This window comes from Bombus huntii, chromosome 6 (assembly GCF_024542735.1).
Source record: "Bombus huntii isolate Logan2020A chromosome 6, iyBomHunt1.1, whole genome shotgun sequence".
Classification (NCBI taxonomy): domain Eukaryota; kingdom Metazoa; phylum Arthropoda; class Insecta; order Hymenoptera; family Apidae; genus Bombus; species Bombus huntii.
In genome coordinates this window covers 6940143-6962214 of record NC_066243.1, presented here as the reverse complement: position 1 = coordinate 6962214, position 22072 = coordinate 6940143, and the positions used below count along the sequence as shown (strand labels likewise).

Sequence of the window (22072 nt, the reverse complement as noted above, 5' to 3'; positions counted from 1 at the left end):
CGATCGAGAACTCTACTCGCATTCGCACTACCAACGCGAATGACCACATAGGCATCCACAATTGTGGTGCGGCGTGCTTGGTGATTCGCTTTCGCGGTAACTGCCAGCGTTTCAGTAACTGGCCATTGGCCTACGACACGACGCAACGGCTTCTTACAGTTGCAAACGAGGTACAGAAATAAATGTGAAATTCAATGCTATAGAAATTTCAAAGATGTAAAATTTTTCGATTTCCACGTTTTGGGAGTTACCTGATACTCCATATCATTTTCATGTCGCGTGCGACGTTATCGATTCAGTATAGTACTGGTTTGAATGAAAATTAAAGTCTTGTATGAAATTATAGATAAAAATGTATATTAATAGTTAATTTTATATAAATTTAATAATACTGTATATTAATAGTTAAATGATTAGTTTAATTAGTTTTAAATAAAACCGTAATCTTTTAATCCTTTCTATTTCCATCTTTGTATCCTTAAATCAACTTTAATTATGTATTATCAAATATAGGTAGTCCGACTCACAACCAGAAACTTGTAACGCAATTTATCGATAACTGAGATAAACAAATTATGCCCAATAAAAAAAGGAAAAGAGCAACGAAAGGAATAAAAAGAACAATGAAAGAAGCAAAAGATCACGAAAATCATACTTTTGTGAATAAATACGTACATCAATCAAGTACTCGATCTTTACCAACACACTAAAACTAAAGCTTAAAATATACGACGGGATATAAAATTCAAAACTTGACAATAAAACTTGCACCTTTAGTGAAGAAGAGGCAGCTCAGGAGGAAGGCTCATTACAGGAACTATGTCCTATGCCTCGGGAAACGTGTTAAATATTACATAAAATAAAATAAATCAATAATTTAATTGTTATAGATTAATGGTATTGTTCTATATTAATAGTTGAATTCTTTTCAACTAACGACATCATTATTATACATAAATTATACATAAATTAATAATTGATATAAATTAATAACGCAATCAAATTAAATAATTTTCTAATTTTTAATTGTAAATCTACGACTTTGACAATTCATTACAATAATCATAATATTTCTTGCTCTCTGCAACTAAATTTCTTGTTCTCTTCTCTAAAACTAAATTTACATTTCACGTATCTGCTTCACATGAAATGTGAAGAAGAAATCGGCGAAAATTCGAAACAAAAACATCAAAAGTAAGTACAATTACACTCAACGCTTTGCCTAGTCTTGAGGTCTAAGGTCAATTCAAAATCATCTCATTACAGATCTCATATCAGCTCCAACGTGGAACTTAAAAGAAGTGCATTGAACTTGAAGCAACTCAAGGTTACCTGGATAACTCAGAAAATATGATACATGAGAAAATCTAATTGCTACCAACCCATGAGTTCAAATGCAATACAATTCATACAAAATATTTTTTATTACAATCATTAGGTAACGAGTTATTTTGGATGATGTGTAGTTCTTATCGTTTCACTCTGTACATTTATGAATAATACTCACAGTTATTTTTAATTAGTGTAATATTCTAGTTGTCTTGGCGCATTTTTAGCAACTAATTTTGACACGAAATATTTCCAATTGTAATTTTTGGACTCAGTATTTGTTCGGAATTTTAGAGGCCCCGGCGGCTTTAAAACCGATAGTAAACAACGGAGAAATGCCATAGCTGCGGAACCATACCGTCTTACTAGCATGCCGGGAAAGGAAATTTGCGTGACAAGGAAAAAGAAAGGAGTCATCTTCGACGATAACTATCCGACGAGTGCAAATATTTCGTGCCGATTCCAATATACGTCGCTTAAATATTTCTCTGCAAATCACATCAGTTATCGCATGTGAAAAGTTCATAGCGGATAAAAATAGCGATTTTCGAATGTTATTCCAACGGCAGACTTTATGTTTCAACAGCGTTTACCTTCTAAGAGAAGCATTTGAAAATGAGGAAAAGAAAAGATATATTTGCGTCATTTCACGTCGCTCGAATTCTGGAAAGATATAACTGCGGAAACTGCTGTAAAAATATTCAGGATGTTTACCACAATCTACCAGCTCTTGATGCAATAAAAAAATGGTTTGCGCAATTCAAACGTGCGCACTTCCAACTGGACGAACAGCTACGCTTGGTCAACCTTCTTTAATAGACGATGATATTGTGCTCAATTAATTGTAAAATAATCTCCGAATTTCAATTGAAGAAGAAGTAGAGAAAATTTTGTTTGTATGAAGAGCTGCTGCACGGTCTAGATAAACATCGCGAATATTTTTTCCGGTAATTCGCAACGTTACAACTTTCCAGCAAGACGCAAATGAATATTTTCCTCGGTCATTATCTTCAAAATCCTTCTTATCTATATCAAATTCTTTTTTACAATGCATAAGTTGTCAAAACACAAAAGTTTTTAGTTGAAATAACAATTGAATATCGCTACTTTTATCCGCTATGCAGTCTGCGTATGCAACAACAGATACGACATGCAGAAAAATAATTTAGTGCATCAGTTAGAGTCGAGCACAAACTTTTGCAATAACCCAATATTTATCAAGCAATATTTAGATAAAGAACCAAACTCTTTTCGCAATTGTTGCAATCTGAAACACGTCAAAATATGTTGTCAGCATCTCTGTATATCTTAGATAAGACACATACCATGTCCTTATATTCATGAAATTTCCGATGATACACAATAGTTGCTCAGAATTCAGTATTTAAGCAATCGCCAGTACAAAAGCGCTCGTCGCCTTGATCTACATCGTATTGGGTCCACTCTTTTACGTTCGGTGTTGAATTCATGTATGTATATTCCAAGTTTCTGTATTTTCTCTAGTACTTGATTTTTTGGTTACTTATAATCTTCTGAATTCTGAGACATAATATCCACATGTCCATTGTAAGTTTTTGGTATCTTAAGATGTTATCAGCCATTTGCGTCTGTGTCACCACTATTTTACATAGCTTTTCATTTTTCTATCAATTGTATAAATAAAAATAATACGGTTAGTCAGACAAGGGAACATCTTAACTATTTCACTGACACTGAGATATTTCATTAAAATCAACATTCTGAACGACTTTCTTTTCAACCCGCCGCTCGACTTTAGTTTCCGAGTTGTAGAACAATTTATGTTTACCACTAAATGTATTATTTAATAATGTATTTTACGGATTACAGTAAACAAATTTTCAGTAGCGGTAGATACATTGCTTATATTTTTGACCAATCGAAGACGAGAATATAGCACAACATTGCATATCTCAGTCAATTCATCGAATATTACTTCACGCTAGCGTGGCAACAGAATGCCTCAATATCATCAAAACTGGCGAGATTTTATGATAATAAAAAAATAATTACCAAACAAAAAATTCTCTCTACGACAACCCACTAGACCAAAGTAATTTAACGAGGTAAGAACCAAATCCCCTTAGCATCCAAAAGGACAAATAATGGTAATATGCATTCAGAAATAATTCTCTGCCACCTCGTGTTATGTTGCAAAAAGATGGTTCGTAAGGTATGAAAACTTAATATTACAGATTGATAAAGGATTTCGGAGAAATACAACATGGATGTTGAACGGATTATTTTCGGAGGAGTAAGATCAGACCCGATCATATCGGTGCTTTCGATGCTCTTAAGTCTGTCGCTATATGTCATATATTCGAATGTTCCTTACTCTTCAACGAATGTTCCTTCCAAATTACTATTGCCATCTTATGATTTCATAGTCGTGGGCGGTGGTTCTGCAGGTATGTCTTTTCATATTGTCCACGTGAATTTCGGTCTTAAATGTGATAAAAATGTGATAAAGATAAACGTACTCGTTTGTTTACGTATGAAAAAGAGCGTATTATTTCTTGTACAATCAACTGACACGAGAATTTAACAACTTACATATTTTGATATTTTACCAACGCAAATTTCATATAACGTATAGTATCATGTATATATAGTATATTAATGACGCTATGCATCGTTTGTATGTATTAAAGATTAGATTTTAACATTTTGTTTTCTTCATATAAACGTATTTTAGGTTTGTTTTGTAAACTATTTTGAATTTATCGCCAATTTCATTTCATAATTTGGACAAATTGTCTCTTTCTTGGTGTTTTGAAACGAAACTACATAGTTTTTTAATTTACAGATATTTGTAATCTTCAATTAGATTCAATTATTTTAAGTATGCTCAATTTATAATGCTCTGTCAATTTACACGATTACAGGAGCCGTTATAGCGAATCGCTTGTCCGAAATAGAAGATTGGGACATACTCCTCCTGGAAGCAGGTGGCGACGGAAGTGCTATATATGATATTCCTTCTTTAGCCGACAGTGTGCAGCTCTCCGAAATCGATTGGAAATACAGGGTGGAACCTAGTGAAAATTTCTGTCGAGGTAAATAATACCCAATAATACCTAACTATAATAATTATAAGTTAAATAATTACAAAATAATTAATTAATTAAATAATTGCAAAAGAAACACTGCAATCACCCTTTAAGCGTCCAGGTCAAACGTTTTATTTTTCACGATGTAGAAAGTAAATTAAAGAAAGGAAAGATAAAATCATGTCACGCTTGGAAGGAATTATAATATGCAATCTATGGCAACGCGAATAAATAAGTAAAGCATTCCAGAACATTGGTACATCACCATCTTTCAATTCTAAAATTACCTAAAGATGAGAAAATGATTAAGAGAATGAATAAGAGATTCTCCTTTTTACAGTTATTAGAAACATACAAATATTTTGGCCAAAATAACATAATTTCCATTTTGATGGAATATGATTGTGTAGATTTATTTATTTTAGTAATATCGCGTGCATTGCACTGTTTCATACATATAGAACATCTAGGAACATTTAGGCGGTTCCTTCTTAAGATAAATCGAAAAATGTATTCTCGAATCTAAACAGATATAAATGAGAATCAATAACCAACCTAGATCAATGTACCGCTACAAATTATTCGTAATGCGTTCGGTGTACTTTACGGTAAATTATACCGACAGCGATGGAAGACGGTCGTTGCCTCTGGCCACGTGGTAAAGTGCTCGGAGGCACCAGCATGGTAAACACTATGCTATACGTTCGAGGTGCCAAAAAAGACTACGACATCTGGGAACAACAAGGCAATCCAGGATGGTCTTACGAGGATGTCCTGCCTTATTTTCTAAAATCCGAAGACAATCGAAATCGCTTCCACACAAACACACAGTATCACTCGACCGGTGGCTACCTTACCGTCGAAGAACCTCCATTTCATACTCCCCTGGCCGCTGCGTTCATTCAAGCAGGCCAAGAAATGGGTTACGAAAATAGAGACATTAACGGAGAACGACACACTGGGTTCATGAACCCTCAGGCTACCGTCAGACATGGAAGCCGATGCTCCACGGCAAAGGCCTTCCTGCGGCCAGCCAGGTCACGCAAGAATTTACAAGTCACTATGAATGCGCATGTTACCAAAATTTTAATAGAACCGTCGTCGAAAAAGGCTCATGGCGTAGAATTCGTTAAAGATGGAGAGACATTACGCGTTCGTGCCAAGAAGGAGGTGATCGTTTCCGGAGGAACTATCAATAGTCCCCAGTTGTTGATGTTGTCGGGAATAGGACCTAAAGAACACTTAACGGAACACAATATACCAGTGATTCAGGATTTAAGAGTGGGCCATAATCTTCAAGACCATATAAGTGCGGGGGGCCTTACGTTCTTGGTGAATGAAGAAATTGCACTCGTACAGAGTAGGTTGTATAATATTAGCAACGTACTAGAATACGTCATATTCGGAGAGGGTCCTTGGACCAACTTAGGAAATATCGAAGGAATAGCTTTTATCAATACCAAATATGCGAATGCCTCCGACGATTTCCCAGACATACAACTGCATTATTATTCATCGGGACAGAACAACGACATAATTAGAGAGATACGTGGATTGACCAGAGAATTCTACGACGCCGTATATGGAGAGCTTCAGGATAAGGACGTGTGGAGCGCGTATCCTACGCTTTTAAGACCGAAAAGCAGAGGTGTTATCAAGCTTCGAAGCAACAATCCTTTCGATTATCCATTGATTTATCCGAATTATTTCAAGGAGCCAGAAGACATGGCTACATTGGTCGAAGGAGTTAAGTTTGTGCTCGAGATGAGTAAAACTGCTTCTTTCAAACGTTACGGGAGCGAAATGAATCCGAAACCATTCCCAGGCTGCAAGCATGTTCCTATGTATAGCGATCCTTACTGGGAATGCATGATCAGATTTTATCCCGCGACTATATTTCATCCCGTGGGTACTTGCAAGATGGGGCCTAAGTCGGATTCAAAAGCCGTAGTAGATCCTTGGCTTCAAGTTTACGGTGTTACTGGACTTCGAGTCATAGATAGTTCGATTATGCCAAATTTAATCAGTGGCAATACCAATGCGCCGACTATTATGATCGCAGAGAAGGGTTCCGATATGGTAAAACAGAAGTGGTTGAAGGAACAGGATGTAGGTAAACAGTTGTAAATTCATTTAAGATAGATGATAGTTCTGTATTATTGTTACATAATAGAAAATTATTGTTTTTAACTGAAAAAGATTTTTATTATACATCTCGTACGGCGAACCACAAGTCAGAATATGGTCATATTGTGTAACCTTGTGTTAAATGATGCTCGATTGTAATCATATGAAGAAGCCTCGTTGGAATAGATTATTAATGTAACTCGCTAAATATCGCCACGTTTACAATAAAAAACAAATAAAGCAGGCAATCGGTTAGTCCATTCATACTGCGTCGATTATTCCAATAATTTTTAGCTTGAGATTCTAATTTTTTGGAACAAGAAGAAATTAGTTGCTGCTTCATGCCAATTGCGATTGAACTTCACTTATGGTAGCTTCGTTTGGTCGTTCGATTATATTTAATCCGTTCCGCTCTCGACGTTACCAATGTGGATGTTTAGAAATGTAGCAACTTTGAATGAATACCCTTCATTTAGCCGCGATGGTATTTCTATCGAGAAGCAATCAACGACCACTTAGGTGACCAATCTGACAATTTGAGGCTAATCTTACTGGTAAGCGTTCTTTGGATCTTGCAACCCGGTCTAACTGGTGTATTTTCTTAATAAGGTCTCTCTTCCGAATAACATTCAAAACCAACCTTTACCTATTTTGTTTCGACACGGGTCTAACCTCTAGACGTCCAGTCACACGTTAATTGTCGTCTTTTATATCTGTAGATGTCCTCTGCTTTTGAATCCACGGGTAACATTAAGAGATTGCAGAATTCAACATTGGGCCCCTGTCTTACGTACAACATCCTTTACTATAACCAGGAAAAAAATTTGCTATCCAGGCACTAGGCGCCCTGAGTGTCTACATGATCATAGAAAGAAAACTATGTCTTCGTAGTGTACAGACGCTCTGGGAGCGTTCGTGTATTCCCTTCTCTTAGAGGGACAGAAAAAGAAATATAAACTGCTTATTCTGTAAAATCTAGTAAAGGACTGTGAATTTTGTGCTCATTCTGCAGTTTCTATAATTGTACATAAAACAACTTTCCTTCCTAATGAAGCTAATGTAATCGCCTGTTTTAATGAATAAGCACACGATTATACGGATAATGAACATATAAGTAATTGACTAACCTTGCTTCTTACTATTTGACGACTTCATAATTTCTGAAACATTCGCAAATAACTATCGATAACGTCACAGTTCATTTTAACTATAATTGTGCTTCCGTAGGGGCGTACGCGATAGTATTGCTTACCGTATCCCTGGCAGCGGACGGGTATAGTGAGTCACCGAAACCAAGCTCTCATCTCTTGTTTATAACAGATTCCAATGTAAACCCCTGCTATTTTATAAGCTATCCTGAACTTAATTACTCCGATTTATTATTATTTATAGTATATGCGAAATATATTTTTGTGTTCAACTTAAAAACAGATTCATTGAAAATTATTTCAGGTGGTTAATACCGGTCTCATATTACGTTAGCTCAGTCCTTATCTAATTCATATTCATTTTTAGCTTTGCGTTATCAAAATTCGCTATCTCTCTCGTCAATGGTTTACTAATTGATTTAAGTTGAATTACGTCGAAACTCCATATTGAGGTGAAATAATAAAATAATTTGATCACTAATCGAATTCCACGTTTACTATTTTTATTCCTGTATTCATGTATGACTAAATGTGTTTTTGCTAAGTGAACTACTGAAAATTGTACTGCTGATACAATGAAATAATCCTATGTCCAAAAAGATATTTTTGCAAAATTATGTTAAGTTGTTCAAACCTGGGGAAAAATTTCTGATATGTTGATTACGTAATCATGTCATTTTTCATGTGTCAATAATTGCTAAGAGTTCACTACATAAGCGATCGCTAACCAGAAGCATTCGTCGTTTTGAATTACAGATCACCGGATCACTTTCTTACGCTTGGTGTTTCATCCACGTATGTATTGCATAAATTTCTGTATATTTGCTAATATTTTACCATTTCATTATCTCTGATCTGTCTTTTAAGAAATAGTATCTACATCTGTACTGTAAATTTATTGCCGTCTTATTCTTTTCTCAGCCATGCATGCCAGTTTCACCATAACTTCAATTAGCTTCTTATTCTCTTATCATCTGCATGCACTAAAAAGATGTGATTATTCAGAGAGAGGTAAACTCCGAAGAAATCGATGACATCGAAATACTTCGTCAAACTCACCATTTTGAACAACTTTCTCCCATATTTATAACCACCGCTCAACCTTGGCTTGCAAGGAACAAAGCAATTTATGTTTAATACCATATGTGCTGTTTAACAATTTTGTAATTTTTTGGTTACAAAACGATTTTCTTGTGACGAGAACTATATTTATAACATTTTTACGCATTGAAAATCAAATAAAGTGCAACAGTCGATATAGCGATCTACTCATCAAAGATTATCTTATGATACCTTTTATTAGTCTAGCACAATCTACAAACCGTAGCTTTTTCTATTTTACTTGCACGATATCGAAAATAGTTGCTATTTCATCGTCTCATAGATTTAAATGAAATATTTTGCGAATATCGTGAAATATAAGGCTGTGCAACATCGTAGCGATAGCAGGTATATGAAAAAGGTTCTTCAGAATGTTGACCTCATCAACACGTTTCACTGGCAATTAAAATCGTTGCGATACACTCACTAAAAAGATATATATTAGTTACGCTAGATTCTATTCGAGAAAAGTAGGTTTAAGAATGAAAGCACCAAAGACCCTTACGGCCCGAAAGAAAAGATGATAGCAATATACATTTAGTAATAATTCTCTTCTACTTATATCGCTAATAAGATGTATGTTAAGGTATCGAACATTAATGTTACAGATTGATAAATGAATTCGGAGGAGTGTAAAATGGATGTCAATCGCATCCTTCTCGAAGGGATGAAAACGCATTCGGTGCAATCGATACTCTTAGGCATGTCGCTGTATGTCATCTATTCGATTGTTCCATACTCTTCATCCAATATTCCTACCAAATCATTACTGCCGACTTACGATTTCATAATCGTAGGCGGTGGTTCAGCAGGTACGTCTTATCACGATGCCGATACAAAGTTCCGTTAAAAATCTGATAAAAGTGTAACTAAAACAGCCGCAGCTGCGTATGTGCGTGCAAGGAAGAAAGCATTGTTACTTGTATGATAGCGTAACACCAAAAATGTTACGTACTTCCCATATATCGATTTTTTCCAAATTTCATTTTCCGACTCTATCTATTTATCGTAGGTATTAGTGATCATATACGCTATTTATATACATTAATGAAGAAATTTTAATATCTTATTCCATTCATATAAGTATGCTATGAGATCATTATGCAAACATATTGTGAATTTACCGCGAAGTATTATTTCTAATTTCGACAATTTTACTCCCAATCTCGATGTGTTGATGTAAAACTACAAATTCCTGATTTGAAAATATTTGTAACGTTTAAGAAAAAATTTTCTTAGGCATGTTTTATTAAAATACTCTGTGAATTTACACCATTACAGGAACCGTTATGGCGAATCGCTTGTCCGAGGTAGAAGATTGGGACGTACTCCTGCTGGAAGCAGGTGCCGATGGAAGTGCTATGTATGATGTTCCTACTCTTGCCGCCAATTTGCAACGATCTAAAATCGATTGGAATTACACGACGGAACCGAATGAAAATTACTGTCTCGGTAAATAATATTGAATAATACCTAACTATAATAATGATAGGTACATAATTACAATAATAATATCAGACACTCTAATCATTCACGTCCAACGCACTATTTTTTCCATTGAAAAAAAAAAGGAATTTGAGAAAAGACAGATAAAATATTATCATGCTTAGAAGAGAATATAAAGTACTACCTATGGCAATGAGAATAAATGAAGCGAGTAAATATTAAGTAAAGCATTCTAAAATCTGTGCGCATCATAATCTTGCAATTAGCACTAAAAAGACGTGAAAATATCGGACTAAAATTATGTTTCTAATGCAATAAACAGATATTTCAGGCGCAATTAATACTGAACAAAGTTTACATTAATATATAATTATATAGATCTATTTATTTTAAGTAATGACACTTGATTTGTATATAGAACTTTATACTTTATTTATATATACCGATTTATACATAGAACAGTCAGATATATTTGCACAGTTCTAGTGTTAACATAAATCGAAAAATGAATCTATCGTCCATTCCAAAGAGAAGTTAATGTGAATCAGTGACTTTCTAAAATCAATATTTCATTACGAATTACTCGCGATGCTTTCAAAGTTCTTTACTGTAAATTATGTCAACAGCGATGGAAGGCGGTCAGTGCCGCTGGCCACGTGGCAAAGTACTCGGGGGCAGCAGTGGCATAAATTACATGCTTTACGTCCGTGGTGCCAAAAAAGACTACGACATCTGGGAACAGCAGGGCAATCCAGGATGGTCGTATCAGGATGTGCTGCCTTATTTTCTCAAATCCGAAGACAATCGAAATCACAGCTACGCCAAAACACCGTATCATTCGACCGGCGGGTACTTAACCGTAGAAGAACCACGATGGCACACTCCTCTGGCCGCTGCGTTCATTCAAGCCGGCAAAGAAATGGGTTACGAGAATCGAGATATTAACGGAGAACGGCATACTGGCTTTATGATTCCTCAAGGCACCATCAGAGATGGTAGCCGCTGCTCCACGGCGAAAGCCTTCTTGCGGCCAGCCAGGATGCGGAAAAATTTACACGTCGCCATGGAAGCGTATGTTACCAAAATTTTAATAGATCCGTCAACGAAAAGAGCTTACGGCGTAGAGTTCGTTAGAGACGGGGAAACGTTGCGCGTACATGCCAACAAAGAAGTGATCGTTTCCGGAGGAGCTGTCAATAGCCCCCAGCTGTTGATGTTGTCAGGAATAGGACCTAAAGAACACTTATCGGAACACGGTATACCAGTGATTCAGGACTTAGGAGTGGGCCACAATCTTCAAGACCATATAAGTGCGGGGGGCATTATATTCTTAGTGAATGAAGAAGTTTCAATCGTACAGAGCAGACTGATTAATATTAGCTATGCCCTAGAGTACGCTATATCCGGAGACGGTCCTTTGACAACCTTAGGATTTAATGAAGTACTAGGTTTTATTAATACTAAATATGCGAATGCCTCCGACGATTTTCCAGACATACAAATGCATATTTGGTCAACGGGGGACTACTCAGAGAGCACTAGAAAGATTTTTGGATTGACGAGAGAATTCTATGATGTCGTATATAGAGATGTTCACAATAAGGACGGGTGGAGTGTGTATCCTACCCTTTTAAGACCTAAAAGTAGAGGAATTATCAAGCTTCGGAGCAACAATCCTTTCGATCACCCATTGATTTATCCAAATTATTTCAAGGAGCCAGAAGACATGGCCACATTGATCGAAGGAGTTAAATTTGTACTCGAGATGAGTAAAACTGTTTCGCTTAGACGTTACGGAAGCAAACTGAATCCGAATCCATTTCCTGACTGCAAGCATATCCCATTGTATAGCGACCCGTACTGGGAGTGCATGATCAGATCTTTCCCTTTAACTATATCACACCCCGTGGGTACTTGTAAGATGGGGCCAAAGTCGGACCCAAAAGCGGTGGTTGATCCTTGGCTTCGAGTTTATGGAATTACTGGACTTCGAGTTATAGACAGTTCGATTATGCCAAATTTGATCAGTGGCAATACCAATGCGCCGACTATCATGATCGCAGAGAAGGGTTCCGATATGGTCAAAGAGAAATGGTTGATGGAATTAGACGTATATCAATAGCTGCTTTTGTAAATTAATTTTATGCACCTACTTGTACTATTACGTGCACTTATTGTTGAAGTGGTTACCACTTCTAAGAAAACTCTATATCTGGTCTTTTTAGTTTGTTCAAGCACTGAAGCCATTGACAGCGCGTAGACAAAAGAATGCGACGAAGTCAAGCCATAAACAGTAGACAGGCGACTTTGGCTTCGGGGTTTTTCAGTTATTGGGTAACACAGCTAGCGTGCGGATCCGGACCAGCTCAAATTGTATTCTTACTTATTACACTTCTATTTAAATATATTTTCTGCCTTACAATTTATTCACGTGTTTTCTCTGTTTACACATCGAATAACCTCAACACTTATTACATAAGCGAAATTATTTTAAGTAAAATTTGGTGGGAATGATACTTCGGTATTTTAAAATGATTCCAGAGAAAATGTGACTTAGTAGATTGTTAAATTAGTTCTCACTTACCGATACGAGTTGTTCTAATCCCAATCGACGCATCGTAAACCGATCCGAGTCCTCGGGAAGTCGATGAGGATCTGAGCTGCGTCCCCTTGCTGCCGCTTCAAGGTTATCTATCTCCTCCCAGAGCATCTATTAGGAAGGCGTTGGTTTTGGAGAAACGTCATCCGATTTGAGCGAAGAAAGTAACGTCTACATTTGCGCCAACATACAAAAATGAGTGTGATGAGTCTTATGTGGGATTTTACTGCGAACTATTATCTTGCGATATATTGTCTCGCAGAGTATTGTCTTGAGAAATATTGCATTGACAAGTATCGGTGGTGAAACTGTAGAACCATTGCGTTCACACGGATTTCGATGATTTTTTAATATCTTGTTATTTTATGATCCTGAACAACTTTAGCAAAAATCTACAGACACCACTACATTGAGTTCTGCCTATAATTATACTCCCGTAAAATCATACGCGTTAGTATTTGTTGTTGACAGCTGGACAGAATTACCTGACCTGGAAACTTAACACTTATCTTCTGTTTATTTATACAATCGAGGGTTGGACGAACTTGGATAAAGATCCATTCAGAATGAGACAAGTCTGCTATAATTGAATTGAAAGTCAATAACATCAAAGAGCTGGGTTTGAGTTTGGGGTAGGCTTTACAATCTGGTCGTCGTGAAGCTGGCTGGCAGTATTTCGATGGAGCAATAAGAATTTTCCCATTTTTTTAAATATTATCAATTATTCATGCCCCTATTAATTTGATAATTAATTTGTACTTACCTGCACAAGCATTGCTTTTTTAGAAGCGTCCTGCAGTCGAAATTCGGAGATTATATTGCAATAAATTGAGCACAATGTCATCGTCTACCAGAGAAAGTCGGCCAGAGTGTGACTGGTCATGCAGTTTAAAATCACTACGTCTGAATTTTGCAAACTATTTTTTTATGGTGCGGAAAGCTGCCGTACAGTCGTGGTAAACATCGTGAATATTTTTGCAACATTTTGCACCGTTACATCTTCCCAGAATTCCAGCAACATGAAATAACGCGCAGATAAACCTGTTGCTCGCTTATTATCAAAATCTTTTATTGCGTTGTAAAAGCTGGCAAAACAAGAATGTATCAAAACACAAATTTCCATTATTGAAATAACAATTGAATATCACCATCTTTATCTCAATGATATATGACACTTGTAAAAAAAATATTTATCTTTTAGAATCAGGCACGACTTTTTTGCTGATCCAATATCCACAATTTGGACAAACCCTCTAAATCTTCCCGCAACAGTCGAGATCTGAAATGTATCCATGATCTACATAAATTAATCGCATCTTTGTTTACCTTAGATAAGAGACGCACATATGTATGTAATTCTGACCTGATACAATAGTGACACAGAATATAGTATTTAAGCACCCACCAAGAAGCGTTCGTCACCACTGTTCACGTCGCATCGAAGCACGCTCTTAGGTATGGTAAACATAATCACCCATATATGAAATCGTTCTTTAAATTCAGTATTTTCGCTAATACTTGGCTACTACATTATTTCTGATCTTTTATATTTTACCACATAATATCCACATCCATGCTATAAGTTTACTGATACCACATAGATTTCTCTTCTGTATTTGTAAAGTGTTAAAAATAGTTAGCTTCCTCATCAGTGAGCTAAGTTTAGGTTGAGCTGTATAAAAATGAGATTGTGTACAGCAAGATGAAGAGTAATCATAGCGTGAATTTCATTGAATTATTTTACGAATATCTACTTGGAAACAAAAGTCGAGTATCACCTGGCCGGTATATGAAAAAATTGTCCAAAACGTTAACTTTGGCAATATGTATTAAGGTCATCGAAATTAATGAGCTGTACTGTTCTTAGAATAACTAGCAAACAAGATATTTGTTTCTACAAACTCTGCTACAAACCATTGGAATATAGTAGATTGAAGTATGTAAGAAGCAAATACCGATCGTGTCTGAAGAGATAAATAAGAATAATACGTGTTTATTAATAATTCTCTGTAACTTAAAATCATAGATTGACAGCGGAAATATAAGTACAAAATGGATGTCAAACGTATCATTTTCGGAGGGATGAAGTCACAACCGATCACATCGATCATTTCGATGCTCCTAAGCATGTCGCTATACGTCATCTATTCGATTGTTCCTTACTCTTCGACGAATCTTCCTTCCAAATCGCTATTGCCAGCTTACGATTTCATAGTCGTGGGCGGTGGTTCTGCAGGTATGGTTTTTCATATTATCCACGTGAAGTTCCGTCCTAAACTGATAAAAATTTGTCAAAGATAACTGCATCCATGTGTTTGCGTGCGAAGAAGGTCGCGTTATTGCTCCTAATATGATGGATAGATGCAAAAAATTTAACAATTCACATATCCCGATTTTTTGCCAAATTTCTTTTGACGACTCTGACAATCCACTGGATATATTAGCAATATTGTACGTTACTTTAACATCTAATTTCCTTCGTCTAAATATATTTTCCGCTTACTTTGTAAACGTACTTTTGCATTATCGCGAATTTCGACAAATTATCTCCTTTACATGATGTTTTGAAATTAGGCTACGGACATTCGATTCAAAGATATCTGGGACGTTAAACTGGATTTAGATTTTATAGATATGTTTTCTTCAAAATGCTCTGTAACTTTACACGATGACAGGAGCCGTGGTGGCAAGTCGCTTGTCCGAAATGGAAGAATGGAACGTACTCCTGCTGGAAGCAGGTGGAGATGGAAGTGCTGTCTATGATATTCCTTCTCTTGCCGACAATCTGCAGCTCACCAAAATCGATTGGGAATACACGACGGAACCCAATGAAAATTACTGTCGAGGTAAAAAGTGTCGAATTATTCTGACTTATAAATAAAAACAGTAAATAGTTGATTACAGAAACAATACTGCATCCTCTAATCATCCACGTCTAACGCTCTATTTTCTACGTTGAAAAGAATGGGAAGTAGATAAAATTATATAACGCTTGAAAAGGATTATAAAATGCAATCTATAGCAATGAGAATAAACGAAGCATGTAAATAGGTAAATCTTTCTATAACATTGGCAAATCATCACAATTCATTTCTAACGTAAACTGTCACTAAACATACCAGAGCAGTTAAAATAACAGATTTGAAATTTTGTATTCTACAATTACTAAAAACATACAGGTATTACTGCTATTAATGTTTTATCTCGTAATAGAGAGAGAGAGAGAGAGAGAGAGAAAGAGAAAGAGAAAGAGAGAGAGAGAGAAAGAGAAAGAGAGAGAGAGAGAGAGGAAATGGGTGGATGAATGGATAATAGAATATTTATATAAACAAGATTAAGTGTAAGTACAATGTGTATGCTAATCCAGATACGCACGCTAGTAGCGTTACTTTACGAAAGAGCTTCGAAGCCATGGGTCTATGGGTATTTATACAATTACGAAAAACTGGCTTGTCTGTACCCCGCCGCACGCATCAAAAGCATGATCCTAGTAAGGCTATGAGGCTGAGAGGTCCGTCAAATTGATTAAGTGTTAAACAATACTCAATGGCTTTGAAGACTAAGAAAGCTAAACACTAGAAATGATGTGCAGTTTTACTTGAAGTGGAAACCACTTGAACAATTGCCAAAATTAATATTGCTTTTTATTAATTTATAAATATGCAGGCTTATTAATTTCAAGAAACACCACTTGAATTATATTGATTTGTATTTAGAACCAATAGATAGATTTAGGCATACTTAATGTCAAATCTAAATTGAAGAATGAATCTATCGCCGAACCCAAAGATATATAAACATGAATTAATAACCAAACGACAACAATATTCGTTCATGAATTATTTGCAACACTTTTGATATACTTTAACGTAAATTATACCCACAGCAATGGAGAATGGTCGTTGCCGCTGGCCACGTGGCAAATTACTTGGAGGTAGCAGCGGAATAAACTCCATGCTTTACGTCCGTGGTGCCAAAAAAGACTACGACATCTGGGAACAACAAGGCAATCCAGGATGGTCTTATCAGGATGTGCTACCTTATTTTCTCAAATCCGAAGACAATCGAAATCACAGCTACGCCAAAACACCGTATCATTCGACCGGCGGGTACTTAACCGTTGAAGAACCACAATGGCACACTCCCCTGGCCGCTGCGTTCATTCAAGCCGGCCAAGAAATGGGTTACGAGATTCGAGATATTAATGGCGAACGGCAAACTGGCTTTATGATTCCTCAAGGCACCATCAGAGATGGTAGCCGCTGCTCCACGGCGAAAGCCTTCTTGCGGCCAGCCAGGACGCGTAAGAATTTCCACGTCGCTATGGAAGCATATGTTACCAAAATTTTAATAGATTCGTCGTCGAAAAAGGCTTACGGCGTAGAGTTCGTTAGAAACGGGGAGACGTTGAGCGTAGGTGCCAACAAGGAGGTGATCGTTTCCGGAGGAACTATCAATAGCCCCCAGTTATTGATGTTGTCGGGAATAGGACCTAAAGAACACTTATCGGAACACCGTATACCAGTGATTCAGGATTTAAGAGTGGGCCATAATCTTCAAGATCATGTAGGAGTGGGAGGCCTTATGTTTTTAGTGAATGAGGAAATTTCATCCATACTGAGCAAGATGACTAATATTAGCTATATTCTAGAATACGCCATGTCCGGTGATAGTCCTTTGTCTACCTTAGCAACAGTGGAGGGAACATGTTTTATCAATACTAAATACGCGAATGCCTCCGATGACTTCCCAGACATACAACTGCATTTTATGTCATCGGGACCAAATACCGAAATTTTTAGGGAAGATCGTGGACTGACCAGAGAATTCTACGACGCCGTATATGGAAAGCTTGGCGGTAGGGGCTCGTGGAGCGCGTTTCCCGCACTTTTAAGACCAAAAAGCAGAGGTGTTATCAAGCTTCGAAGCAACAATCCGTTCGATCATCCATTGATTTATCCGAATTATTTGAAGGAGCCAGAAGACATGGCGACATTGGTCGAAGGAGCTAAGTTTGTGTTTGAATTGAGTAAGACGGCTTCGTTCAAACGTTATGGGAGCGAAATGAATCCGACACCATTTCCTGGCTGCAAACATATTCCCATGTATAGCGATCCTTTCTGGGAGTGTATGGCCAGATTTGTTCCCGTGACTATATATCACCCCGTGGGTACTTGCAAAATGGGGCCTAAGTCGGACGCGAAAGCCGTGGTAGATTCTCGGCTTCGAGTTTATGGAGTTGCTGGACTTCGAGTCATAGACGCTTCGATTATGCCAAACCAAGTGAGTGGTAATACCAATGCGCCGACTATTATGATTGGCGAGAAGGGTGCCGACATGGTAAAAGAGGATTGGTTGAAGAAATAGGGTTCGGATTGATTGCTACTTTTGTAAATTCATTTTAAGCGACTGCTAGTAGTATACCATTACGTAATAAAAACATACGGTTGTGAATTGAAAACAAATTTTCATTATGTATCGCGTATGGCGGAGCACGGTTTAAAATATAGCCTTGTTTTATAAAATTACACGATCAACGTCAAATTAACGTAAGTGAATTTAGATTATAATTATATGAAGAAACATTCTTTCGAATATATATCGTAATACTGCATCCGTCCTCTAGATATCATAATGTTTAAAGTAGTATGATCGCACGTACTTTGTTAGGATAAGAAAAATGTTTCGTACATGTATAATAGTATAAACTATGTGTTATGCAATAAAATAGTTATTACAATAATTTGTCTTTGATTTCGTCATGTATCGTGCGAACGTTGACTTTGATATAATTGCTCCTTCAAGAGGAAATGTAGTACAATAAAATACTATAATATGTTCAACGCGTCGAGGCGATAAACGTAAGCAAAACGAGAGTGATACAGATGCAACTGTTGGCTGCCGACTAGTGACATTCGAGAAATTAACATTTTGAGTAACTTTTCTTATACATGTTTCTGTTAGCCGGAAACTATAGTTCCTAAGGAAAAAAATTATAGTTGCGAATATAGATTTTGAAATATTTGCAAAAACCATTGATAATCAGCAGTGGTTTTTGCACATGAAATAATTTATCGGATAATAGAAGTAGTTCTGTATCTCATGAACAATACCTGGACAAATACAGAGAGCAAGACGGACAATGCTAAAGCCATTCTTGTATTCAAATGCAAGGAGGTCATTATGAACACTTCTTAAGAAGCTATGCAGAGAGAGCTTGTTAATGTACAAATTCACTGTAACTCGAAAGCGAGGAAAAATAGGATACGTGTTTGCAAGAACGTCCTTTCTTGTACAGAATCTACAGCCGCATTTCTGGATGCTACGAGAAATTCTGCATAATTAAGGAATACAATTGTATAATCATTATAGAGATTGGATATACAGTATAGTGAAGTACAGTTTGAAAAAGTGAAAAATACTATCTTTACTATAAGCATTTCTAGTTTAACTAGAAAGAATAGAAATATATGTTAGAGGTACATAACACCATATATCTCGTGCACATATACATGTAAAATAAAAATGTACACTAAACAATAAAAGATATATTTCCGCATATATACATTGACAGTGTACCATATCTAAACGCAATTCGAACTTCAGGTGAGATAAATAAAAGAAATTCACAGTCACTATCGGAGTCGAAAACCAATGTTCCTCTGAATTCTACTTATTTTATTTACATCTGTTTAGCAAAAATCCAAAAAGTAAATAAAATCACGGAACGATGTTATTTATACACATTGTTAGAGAGGTAGTCGTTGGATTTTCACACCATTTTTCTAGATGTTATCAAATTTTCATTTCAGTTATTAGGAGGTGGGGAACTATGAATTTCCAACTGTTATTTTTTCAATACTAATTTTATTCTAATTTCTCAAAAGATATGAGGTCCTTTCACGAAATTTAAGAAAAACTATTATCACCTTTTAAAGGATGTACGAATGCTTTTTTACACTGAATATACGTAATTTACGATGTTGCAAAACAATTTCTCAAAATACCTCGTTTACGTGATTATCAACAAAATAGCACTCTTCGCTTTGCGTTCCACTATATCGTTCCATTATATCGTTGCATAATCTTACGTTTAACGTTCTGTAGATATTACAAGACATATATATTTTTATTTTTGAAATAAATTTTCTTGTAGTTACAACCTTTTATCAAGGACAAATTTAAGGTAGAAATAATTTCGAAAAAATAATAAACTGAATAAAACCGTGACGCTTATGTGTAATGAATCGTCAAAAGCGACCAAGAGATCTCAAAATATTTTTTGTAAGTATGCACATTAATTTAATGACATGTCAGCATCACCCAAATGTGTTCATTAATAATTCTCTATTACTTCGTCTTATCTTGCGAATAAGATTATTGTGAATGTATCATAACATAATATTACAGACTGACAAAGAAAATAGGAGAAGTACAAAGTGGATATCGAAGCATTTCGGAGGGATGAAAATAGAACCAACTGTACCGGTGCTTTCTATCGGTGCGTATCGTTTTCTATCATCATCATCATGTATGTATCACGTATTCTATTGTGCCCTACTCTTCGACGAGTGTTCCTTCCAAATTACTGTTACCAGTTTACGACCTATTAGTCGTGGTGGGTTGTTCTTTTTTCATTACGTCGTTAGAAAATTCCATTTTTTGATCAATTGATACCAGAATTTATCAACTTATGAATTTATCAATTTATCCATTTATCAATTCGTCAATTCATCAATTAATCAATTAATCAATTCATCAATTCATCAATTCCTCGATTCCTCGATTCCTCGATTCCTCGATTCCTCGATTCCTCGATTCATCGATTCATCGATTCATCGATTCATCGATTCATCAATTCATCGATTCATCAATTCATCCATTCATCCATTCATCAATTCATCAATTCATCAACTCATCAATTCATCAGTTCATCAATTCATCAATTCATCAATTCATCAATTCATCAATTCATCAATTCATCAATTCATCAATTCATCAATTCATCAATTCATCAATTCATCAATTCATCAATTCATCAATTCATCAATTCATCCATTCATCCATTCATCAATTCATCAATTCATCGATTCAGCAATTCAGCAATTCATCAATTCATTTTAATTTCATATAACGGCTCCATCTTATGTATAGCATATTAATGACGTTGTGCGTCGTTTCTATATATTAACGACTATATTATAACATCTTGTTTTCTTCATATTTTTATTTCTTTGTTTTCTTCAATATGTATTTTAGGTTTGTTTTGTAATCATATTTAGAATTCATCGAGAATTTCATTTCGTAATCTCGACTAACTGTCTCCCTTTCTCGATATTTCGAAACAAAACTACATACTCCTGCCTTAAAAATACTTATAACTTTTAATTATTTTCAGTCGTCTCAACTACGTTCTATTTAAAATGTATCGTCAATTTGCACGATTACAGGAGCCCTTATGGCGAATTGCTTGTTCAAAATAGAAGATTGGGACGTACTCCTCCTGGAAGCAGGTGGCGATGGAAATGCTATATATGATATTTCTTTACCGGACAGTGTGCAGTCTGAAATCGATTGGAAATACAGGATGGAATCTAATGAACTGCAATTCCTTAGAGACGGAGATACATAGAGAATACAACATTGAGCCCCTGTTTTACATACAACATCCTTTACTATTACCAAGAAAAAAATTCCCACCCAGGCATTAGGCGCCTTGAGCATCTACATGCACATAAGAAGAAAATCTTGTCTTCGTGGTGTACAGACACTGTTGTAGCGCCCGTGTATTCCCTTGTCTTAGATGGACAGAGAAGGAAATATAAACTACTTATTCTATAAAATCTGGCAAAGGACTGTGAATTTTCTGCTCATTCTGCAGTTTCTATAGTTATATATAATACGACTTTTCTTTCTAATGCAGCTGGTGTAGTCATCTGTTTTACGGAATGAGCTCACGAGTATACGAATAATGAATATATAAGTAATTGGCTAACCTTGCTTCTTACAATTTATTTTAGGACCACGAAATAAATAGTTGATTATTACAGTAGACAAACACGAATTATTGTTCTTAAATTACGGGTTCAGTTATACGTGCATTTGATATATGGTACTATTGTGACACCCCGAAATACTCGATAAGCCTAGATAAGATTAACAATAGTTCGAAATGATTAGACCCTGAAAATTTAGCAATATCTGAGCTATGTATTTCTAAACTTCTATGAGTAACACAAATATTATTAATCTGC

General features: G+C 36.0%; 5 protein-coding genes across 5 annotated transcripts in view; 4 read left to right on the top strand and 1 right to left on the bottom strand.

Annotated features, from left to right (window-relative positions):
* LOC126866789 (uncharacterized) overlaps nt 1–22072 on the bottom strand; it is a 162580-nt gene that overhangs the window by 128861 nt on the left and 11647 nt on the right. The gene's annotated exons all lie outside the window — the stretch shown is intronic.
* On the top strand, nt 3549–6806 carry LOC126866569 (glucose dehydrogenase [FAD, quinone]-like). The gene is made up of 3 exons (XM_050620336.1): nt 3549–3755; nt 4233–4403; nt 5023–6806. Exons 1-3 carry the CDS (start codon nt 3572–3574, stop codon nt 6522–6524), a joined length of 1857 nt encoding a protein of 618 aa, XP_050476293.1. The 5' UTR covers nt 3549–3571; the 3' UTR covers nt 6525–6806.
* LOC126866788 (glucose dehydrogenase [FAD, quinone]-like) lies at nt 9477–12531 on the top strand. The gene is made up of 3 exons (XM_050620743.1): nt 9477–9585; nt 10055–10225; nt 10846–12531. Exons 1-3 carry the CDS (start codon nt 9477–9479, stop codon nt 12339–12341), a joined length of 1776 nt encoding a protein of 591 aa, XP_050476700.1. The 3' UTR covers nt 12342–12531.
* LOC126866570 (glucose dehydrogenase [FAD, quinone]-like) overlaps nt 14940–22072 on the top strand; it is a 12718-nt gene continuing 5585 nt past the window's right edge. The window contains exon 1 of the mRNA XM_050620339.1: nt 14940–15054. Within this exon, the coding sequence (XP_050476296.1) occupies nt 14946–15054 (109 nt within the window). The 5' untranslated portion in view covers nt 14940–14945. The remainder of the gene's footprint in view (nt 15055–22072) is intronic.
* Nucleotides 15508–18732, top strand: LOC126866578 (glucose dehydrogenase [FAD, quinone]-like). The gene is made up of 2 exons (XM_050620358.1): nt 15508–15664; nt 16705–18732. The coding sequence occupies exons 1-2, from the start codon at nt 15523–15525 to the stop codon at nt 18183–18185; spliced, it is 1623 nt and encodes a 540-aa protein (XP_050476315.1). The 5' UTR covers nt 15508–15522; the 3' UTR covers nt 18186–18732.